General features: G+C 44.8%; 1 protein-coding gene across 6 annotated transcripts in view; it reads right to left on the bottom strand.

The window, feature by feature from the left end:
• Positions 1-10,000, bottom strand: part of unc5cb (unc-5 netrin receptor Cb) — a 256,956-nt gene that overhangs the window by 64,744 nt on the left and 182,212 nt on the right. For all 6 annotated transcript variants that reach the window (XM_073914032.1, XM_073914033.1, XM_073914034.1 and 3 more), the window contains 1 exon segment: positions 8,575-8,678. In XM_073914032.1, coding sequence (XP_073770133.1) covers positions 8,575-8,678 — 104 coding nt within the window.

The following is a 10,000-nucleotide window of genomic DNA, read 5'->3' as shown; positions in this document are numbered from 1 at the left end:
TATCACCACAACAGATTAATTACGATAGTTGTTGTTACCATAGCAACTATAGAATCCCCACAACAGATTCATTACTATCGTTGTTGTGTTACCACAGCAACAATAAAATCACCACAACAGGTTATTTACTATTTTTGTTGTGTTACCAAAGCAACTATAGAATTCCCACTACAGATTAATTACTGTAGTTGTTGTGTTACCATAGCAACTACAGAATCACCACCACAGATTAGTTACTATAGTTGTAGTGTTACCATAGCAACTACGAAATCACCACAACAAATGAGTTGCTATAGTTGTAGTGTTACCATAGCAACAATAAAATCAACACAACAGATTAATTATTATCGGTGTTCTGTTACCATAGCAACTACAGGATCGCCACAGCAGATTAGTTACTATAACATATTCTCAGTCAGTATACGGTGAAACTGGTCACATCCACATTAATTATACAATCCTAAAATATTATTTAGCATCGCTGAAGCAACTTCTTTAAGGTAACATGTTATATAAAAGCATTATTTATAACACGTTCATCATTCATAGGAGGAGTTCTTTTAGATCATTTCTCTAAATCAAAGTTAATAATGTGGTGATTCATCTCAGATCTGGCCAGTTTGGCTCTGTAATGAAGAGTTTATTAAACCCCAGTGGAGCGACCGAGTGTTCAGTGAGCTTCCAGAAGAAGAGGAGTGGGCGGCTATCGTGTTTGGAGAGGTGCATGCTGGGATACGCTGGTCATCTGCTGGCTATGGCTGAAATCGCCCCTACGGCCTTAAAAACTCAATGTCCATCTAAAAACTGGACTAGGCTTGCACAACCTACTGGATTGAGCCTATAATCCTTGCACAACCAACACTTTAATCTGTTATGTCTTTCAATAGTACCTAATTTTAACGTGAGATTTTGGAAATCAGATCTAAATTTAGCAGGAACAGTCGGATCGGGTAGAAAATAGGGTGGGTTGGGCAGCGGGTGAATGAAGACTGAATATACGGCGGGAACGGTCCGGTGCGGAATAAAACCTTCAGTCCTGCGCAGATCTCTACTGTGCTTACCCTATTAGCAGATTATTTTGCTTGTTTTAAAGGGTCACGAAACACCAGAACACATGTGTTGAGCTGTTGACAGTCATATATGTGTCCCACACTGCTATAAACACTATTAGGACACAGATATATCACTAAAAAGTGAACATTGGTTGTTTTTGTGTTATTGCGAGCAAATTCCTACTACCGGTTTGAAACGAATTTTTGAAGCTGCGTCACAGCCATGAGATCTTAGCGTGTATTCCAGCGTGTAGCCTGGACGTCTGTACCTGGGAGTTCCTTATTACGTCTCTGAGTGTGCTGCATTAATGCATGAGTAAGACTTGGTTCAAACCCATTAGCGCGCTCTATTGTGTATGCACTGCAACTTCATTAACATGCATGCTAGCTTCGAAGACTGTACCTGAAACAGTGTTCAGACAAAGAGACGCCACGTTGTGTTGCCAAAAGAAGTGGGAAAAGAACATGAATTGTTTGGAGTTACGGGTCGTCAGTGTTGTGTTTATAATGTGCTGCAGTGAAGGTTTTGTTTTCATTTTCTCTCTATGAGAGCACTGCTGGACTCACGTGTGGATCAGTGCACGCGAAGCGTGGCAGAAATACGTTTGTACTGAAAATTTTTTACCCGAGAGCGTCTCTCATCTGGAAATGGTGAAATCCGGATTTGCTGCTTGTCTCCTTTTAATAAAGACGCGACTCCAGGTTTGGTAAGTGTGTGCGATCAGCGCCCTTTCTTAGTTCATTCATATGGCAAAGTTATAGCTTGTATGGTCAGCTGTACTCTTTCAGTGTTTAAAGACAGACCTTAGTCAAAATGATTTCTAAGTTACTCAGTTAACATTACTCAATTAACATCACTACAATATTATGGACTGAAAGATCCGGTGTAAACGCTACTCTCTAAGCAGGGCCGGAGCAAGCCACCCTCAACCCCGATGTGCAAATGAAAGTGACCGGTTATGAAAATGAAGTGAGGTGTCACGGACCTCTATTCTGCCCCCTATGCGTGGATATAAATGAGTTAGGGCGCGCGGGTGTCACGGACCTCTTTACTGCCGCCCTATGCGTGGATATAACTGAGGACGCGCGGGTGCTGAGGGGTGTGTCGCTGACGCCGCCCTCTCTATTCTGTTGCCTATGTGCGAATATAACTGAGTTCGCAGGTGGTGAGGGAGGTGTCGCGGACATAATTGAGGACGCGGGTGGTAAGGGAGGTGTCGCGGACGGCGCCCTCTCTATACTGCCGCCCTAGGTGTCTGCCTAGGTCGCCTCTATGGACGCAACGGCCCTGTCTCTAAGTGTAAACACGTGAACACTGTAAGCAAACTATTACCGACCGTCGTGTTTAATTTTCGCCACATTTAGTGACAGGATAGTCTACACACACACACGGCTTTCTGACCTGCAGAGTGCATCTGAGTTACCGAGAAATGCAGAGGCTTTTTCTCTTATACGACGTGCTGTATCAAACATTCCACCATCATTAAACACACTGTCTTTCTCCCCTGCATGCGTGTTTGTTTTTCCTCTGTGAAAATCAGCACATGCCCAAATGGGAACTCCCATTTTTATTCAAATCCTTCCCCCTTTCCCTCCCCCTTTCCCTCCCCCCCAAACCGAGCTAGACACACCCACTTTCCTGACTTTTTCCAAACTAGAGGTGTAAAAACACCCTGCTGAAACGGGAGATTTCATGGCCCTCTAGAGGAAAAACTCACTTCATTTTGACTCATTATTTCTGAAAACAAAACAATATTAGTTACTTGTCTAGAACATGCTTGTTCATTTAAGCATTTTTAGAAAAAGTCAACAATGCTGAGTAACAAATGCTTTTTTTTGTTGCAGTGCAGAGAGTTTTAAACCTCATTCTTCACTAAAACAAACTTTGTTTCTGCAGTGCAGACTCTTATTTACACAATACGTGCGCTCAATAATCGAAATCCGCCACTCTGAATGAAATAAATAGCATTACAAGGATCGAGAGTATTAGAGAAAATGAAAAAGTGCATATATGATGATCTAATCACGTCTGAGACGAGGAACATAATGGCACAAACAAACGCCGGGAAATAACTTCAGCAGAAATCTGCCAGAGGAATGAAGCGGGCGCCATCTGTGATGTACAATTCTCCCAGACACAAATTGCTTTTAATGTGAAAGTGAGATCTCTCTGCTGCCAAAGAGTGCTGCTGGGCTGCGTTTCTTTAAAAGGAGGAGGAGACGTGGTGGATTTGTCTGTGGGATTGCGGCTCGCTCTTGATTGCGGCCCGTTTGTTCAGTCAGCATCTCCACCTGCAGAAAAACACCGTCGACTGGTCACTTAACTGGGCTTTTCCAGGTCAAGCGTGGCTCCTTTCAGAGCGGATGAAAGGAAACTCCTGCACCAATCAACATCCTCCCTGGAGAGGCGCTCTCGTCTGACCCACAATGCACTGGGGCTTTCACACGTGTTTGCTTAAGTGTGGCTCATTCACAGAGCTCAAACCCAGCTGACAGAAGAGACTAGTGCTGAACACACACACACACACACACACATACATACACACACACACACACACACACACAAACACAAGTATATGCACACGCGCACAAACACGCGCGCACACACACACACACACACACACACACACACACACACACACACACACACACACTCACATGCACACACACACACACACACACACAAGCAAACACACACACACACACATACAGACACACACACACACGCACACAAACACACATATACATACAAACATACACACAGAACAAACACACACAACTGCAAGCAAACAAACACACACACAAACACATGCAAACAAACAAACACACACAAACCACACACGCTCACACACAAACAAACAGGCAAATAAACACACACACACACACAAACACAAGTAAACAAACAAACAAACAAACAAACAAACAAACAAAAAAGCAAACACACACAAACATACAAACAAACACATGCATACACACAGAAAAACACAAACACACACACACACACACACACACACAAACATATGCAGACAAGCACACGCACACACACACTTACACTCACACAAACACATACACACGCATACATACAAACACACACACACATGCAAGCAAACAAACACACACAAGTCACACAGGCACACACACACACACACACACACACACACACACACACACACAAAAACAAACATGCAAACACACACACACACACACGCACACACACAAACACACACACACACACACACAACACAAAAACACAAACACGCAAACAAACAAACAAACAAACACACACACACACACACACACACACACGTAAGCAAACAAGTACACACAAGTCACACATGTACACACACACACAAATTAACATGCAAACAAACACACATACAAGCAAGCAAACACACACACACACACACACACACACACACACACACACACCGCTTTCAGACATTATCTACAGGAGGAAAACAGCAGAACTGACCAGATCTGAGAGACATCACAGCATTAGCAACAAACCTGACTGATGATCCACTCAACTGCAGCTCTGCTGTTCTCACTCTGAGTTTTAGTCTTGTTTATTGCCAAAATATCTAAAATCTCTGACAGATTATTTTGCTTGTTTTAAAGAAAAATTCACTGAATTTTGACTTATTATTTATTAAAATAAAGCATTTCTTTTACTAGATTTAATTTTGTTTCTCTATGTAGGAAGTTTTGGAAATGTGCACTATAAACAAGACACAAAGACTAAGTGAAAAGAGCGTGTAGACATAAATCTGCATCATTCATGACTGCTCCTTCTAATGCACTAATGCTTCAGATCTGCTGATGCGTGTTTCAGAGTGAGCTCAAATCTCCTAAACATGAGTGTGTTTCAGTAAATAAACCGCTGTGCCTGCGGCCGGGGAGAAGCCGATCAGTCGCTCTGTGATCTTTCAGAAACACTCGACGGCATCCAGACCCGCGTGAAGAGCAGCAGAACAGCATGAAAGAGCTGCTTATCTGCAGACGGACAAACTTCTGCAATACTCCAGCAGCCCGCAGCGAACAGCAGGTTCACCAGCTCCGATTTCAGATGTCGTGCACATGCGCATCAGTATAAGAGCACAGTCTGCGTCAGGCCAGGATAAAGTCTGATCTGCACAACCCAATCATTTCTGATTTCTGAAATAATGTCACAAATAAGTGATTCATTTCAAAATGCATTTGATCTGTTGATTTACTTTAGCATTCGCTCATTCATTTTTGGCTTAGTCCCTTATTTATCAGGGGTCACCACAGTGGAATGAACCACCAACTATTCCGCCATATGTCATTCACACACGCACACTCATACACTTTTTTTTGGCAAATCCACCCGAGAATGTTGTGTACGCTTTTTCAGATCTCAAAATTCTCTTGTGAGTGCCATTTACGCTTGCTGTTCACGAGTAAATCCACTAGAGGCCGCTCTGCACTGACTAACTGACTGGCCGTACCCCAAACCACCCCCTTCCCTAAACCCAACCGACAGTGTTTTCAAAAGAACCGATTGACCGGCGTACCATCTTACCTGAACCCAACCGACAGTGTTTTCAAACGCACTGATTGACCCTACCACCGCCTTCCCTAAACCCAATTGACAGTGTTTTCAAAAGCCCCAACTGACCCGCCCACCCCCTTCCCTAAACCCAACCGACAGTGTTTTCGAAAGCACGGATTGACCCGCCCACCCCCTTCCCTAAACCCAACCGACAGTGTTTTCAAAAGCCCCAACTGACCCGCCCACCCCCTTCCCTAAACCCAACCAACAGTGTTTTCAAAAGCAACGACTGAACCCGCTGACACCCCCTTCCCTAAACCCAACCGACAGTGTTTTCGAAAGCACAGATTGACCCGCCCACCCCCTTCCCTAAACCCAACCGACAGTGTTTTCAAAAGCCCCAACTGACCTGCCAACCCCCTTCCCTAAACCCAACCGACAGTGTTTTCGAAAGCACAGATTGACCCGCCCACCCCCTTCCCTAAACCCAACCGACAGTGTTTTCAAAAGCCCCAACTGACCTGCCAACCCCCTTCCCTAAACCCAACCGACAGTGTTTTCAAAAGCCCCAACTGACCCGCCCACCCCCTTCCCTAAACCCAACCAACAGTGTTTTCGAAAGCACAGATGGACCCGTTCACTGCCTTCCCTAAACCCTAATGACAGTGTTTTCAAAAGCAACGACTGAACCCGCTGACACCCCCTTCCCTAAACCCAACCGACAGTGTTTTCGAAAGCACAGATTGACCCGCCCACCCCCTTCCCTAAACCCAACCGACAGTGTTTTCAAAAGCCCCAACTGACCTGCCAACCCCCTTCCCTAAACCCAACCGACAGTGTTTTCGAAAGCACGGATTGACCCGCCCACCCCCTTCCCTAAACCCAACTGACAGTGTTTTCAAAAGCACCAATTGACCCGCCCACCCCCTTCCCTAAACCCAACCGACAGTGTTTTCGAAAGCACGGATTGACTCGCTCACTGCCTTCCCTAAACCCAACCAACAGTGTTTTCAAAAGCACCAATTGACCCGCCCACCCCCTTCCCTAAACCCAACTGACAGTGTTTTTAAAAGCACAGATTGCCCGCCCACCCCCTTCCCTAAACCCAACCGACAGTGTTTTCAAAAGCACCGATTGACCCGCCCACCCCCTTCCCTAAACCCAACCGACAGTGTTTTCAAAAGCACCGATTGACCCGCCCACCCCCTTCCCTAAACCCAACCGACAGTGTTTTCAAAAGCACCGCTTGACCCGCCCACCCCTTCCCTAAACCCAACCGACAGTGTTTTCAAAAGCACAGATTGCCCGCCCACCCCCTTCCCTAAACCCAACCGACAGTGTTTTCAAAAGCACCGATTGACCCGCCCACCCCCTTCCCTAAACCCAACCGACAGTGTTTTCAAAAGCACAGATTGCCCGCCCACCCCCTTCCCTAAACCCAACCGACAGTGTTTTCAAAAGCACCGATTGACCCGCCCACCCCCTTCCCTAAACCCAACCGACAGTGTTTTCAAAAGCACCGCTTGACCCGCCCACCCCTTCCCTAAACCCAACAGACAATGTTGTCAAAAGCAATCCAGAAAAAAGTCCTCATGACCGTCTGATTTTTACTACGTTTTCAGATCTTACCACGTTCTCACTTTGTTATTTACTTGCATGTTTTATTTTTGCTTTTAGGAATCATTCTTTGCTGGACTCAAACCCCTTCATCACTTCAGCTCTCTCAAGTTTGCCAACATACAAGCCACTAGGCAAACAAGTTACAATGGAAAAGCTGTCAACATGAAGGTAAGTGGTCAGCTGGAAGAGCGAAAAGAAACAGAACCCATCAGCGGCGTCATACCACCCCGTAGCGTTCGTTTTAAAGATATATTCCTCTGGATACATAATTCATGCTCTCCACAAATGCAGACAGGGGTACATTTTCACAATGAGACTGTTTTGTATTGTTTTTACTAATCAAGGATGTCAATGATCACAGCATCTGAAAACAGAAGAGCGAACCTGGAACCACTTGAGAGGCAGTAAATAGTGAGAAAATGTTCATGTCTAGTGAACTACCCCTTCAGGAGTGGTGGTCAAACACGTGCAGTGATGATTAAACACAGCCCAAAGCCTCGCACTGAACACTAAACCTCCATCAAATGTGCCCATTGAGTGGCTTAAGTCGGCCTGCAGGAGGATTCGCTCTCCATCCCACACTCTTTGTCATTGTAAAGACGGAGAAATCCTTTACTGCCGCTCGCCATTAATCCTGTTTAGCTCAAAGTTTGGCCGGAGTTTGTCCGACAGGCGGATCGATGCGTCCAGTCGATGCTAAACAGGAATTAACAGGTGGCACTGAGGTAAATGTTTCTCCACACAGTCTGACATTTAGTTGAGGTGATTGAGTTATCTCCACATCAGCCGGCCAGAGATCAGCCCTGAACACACACACACACACACACACACACATATACACACACACACACACACACACACACACACACACACACACACACACACACACACACACACACACACACACACACACACACACACACACACACACACACACACACACACACACACACACACACACACACACACACACGCTCATCTCTGAGCCAACGAACAACTCATCAGACCAGAGTGCTGCTGCTGGGTGTGAGTGTGTGTGTGTGTGTGTGTGTGTGTGTGTAAGTGAGAAAGAGAGAATGAATGAATATGCATGTGTATGCGTGTGTGAGAGAGAAAGCGTGTTTGAGTCATTGAGTGTGTGTTTATTGTGTGTGTAATGTGTGTATACAGTATGTGAGCTCCTCTGTTTATGTGTGTGCGGGTCTGGGTAGGTGCGTGTTTGAGTGTGTGTATGTGAGTAAGTGTTTGAGTGTGTGTGCACATGCATGTGTGTTTATGCATGTGTGTGTGTGTGTGTGTGTGTGTATTTGAGTCAGTGAGTATGTGTGCGTTTTAGTGTGTGTGTGTGTGCATGCACGCGCAAGTGTCTAAGTGTGTGTGTTGTGGTACCTCAGCTGCTGGTATTCCTTCAGGCGGGCGGCACTGCAGCAGCACTTCCTGTTCCAGAGACACTTCCTTGCCCAGAGGCTCCTGGTCGAAGGTTTTCCTGAGATCTAAGAAACACACACACACACACACACACACACACACACACACACACACACACACACACACACAGATTTGAGATTTTAAGCATGAGAGAGAACGTCCAGAGTTACATGCACACTACAGCTCTACACATCAGTCTGCAGCCTGTTCTGATCAGCAGGGCCACATTAGTTTCATCAAAAATACAGGAAAACTGAAATATTTAACAGCTATATGGCCCAAAAATAAGTAACTTTTTAATTTTTGGAGTTTGCATGTTCTCCCTGTGTTGGCGTGGGTTTCCTCCGGGTGCTCCGGTTTCCCTCACAGTCCAAACACATGCGCTTTAGGGGAATTGATGAACTAAATTGGCCGTAGTGTATGAGTGTGTGTGTGAATGTAAGTGTGTATGGGTGTTTCCCAGAACTGGGTTGCAGCCGGAAGGGCATCCACTGTGTAAAGCATATGTTGGAATAGATGGTGGTTCATTCCACTGTGGCAACCCCTGATTGATAAAGCGACTGAGCCTTAGGAAATGTTATATCACATCACTATATTGGCCCGCTCAGTTCATTTACTGTTCCTTCAGTTGTACTGCAGATTTTACTACTGTTCAACTTTATTGTATTGGAGTTGGACCGTGTTTATACCTGATTATACTGCAGTTTTGCAGCTGTATTGAATTTCCCTTGAAGCACAAGTGCAGTACAGTTCTTAGCACACCATTGACATATTAGACTACAGCAGCACAAGTGCAGTAAAGACAAAGCTGACTTGTTTTTACTCCAGTATACTGCGACTTATACTGCTGTTGAACTGTATTGTACTGCATTTGAACTGTTTATACTTCATTGTAATGCATGTTTGCAATTGTACTTAATTTTACTGCAGTTATACTTTTACATAGTGCTGTTGTACTACAGTTTTACTTCAGTTTACTGCAGTTATTTTTTATAATGGACGTTCACACTAGATAAATGTACAGTATTTTAATGTCAAACGAACCTGGGTGCGGAACAAAAGGGCTAGTGTGAAAGCCCCCTAAGTCAATCTCTTTCTTTTATACTGTCTGTTGTAGTGCTGTATTTATACCACAGTAATCTGCTAGTGTTTGCCTTTTCTTTTTCAGGGTTGATTATTGTGATATGCCGATTGCAACAGAAACACTGGGAGATCTCTGTAGACTGATGGCATTTCATGCTGTTCAGCATTATAATCTTAAAATGTGAGTAAAAATCAGCTGTTTTGTCTTCACTTTAGACATTACGCTAGAGAATCATTCAAACACTAGCTCTACAGTGATGTTGGTGAATGAGCAGCGGTTTCTGCTGTTCTGGCGTCAGCTGCA

This window comes from Danio rerio, chromosome 10, assembly GCF_049306965.1.
Source record: "Danio rerio strain Tuebingen ecotype United States chromosome 10, GRCz12tu, whole genome shotgun sequence".
Lineage (NCBI taxonomy): Eukaryota > Metazoa > Chordata > Actinopteri > Cypriniformes > Danionidae > Danio > Danio rerio.
The sequence above is the reverse complement of the archived record's forward strand: the minus strand, read 5'-3'. Positions and strand labels throughout refer to the sequence as shown.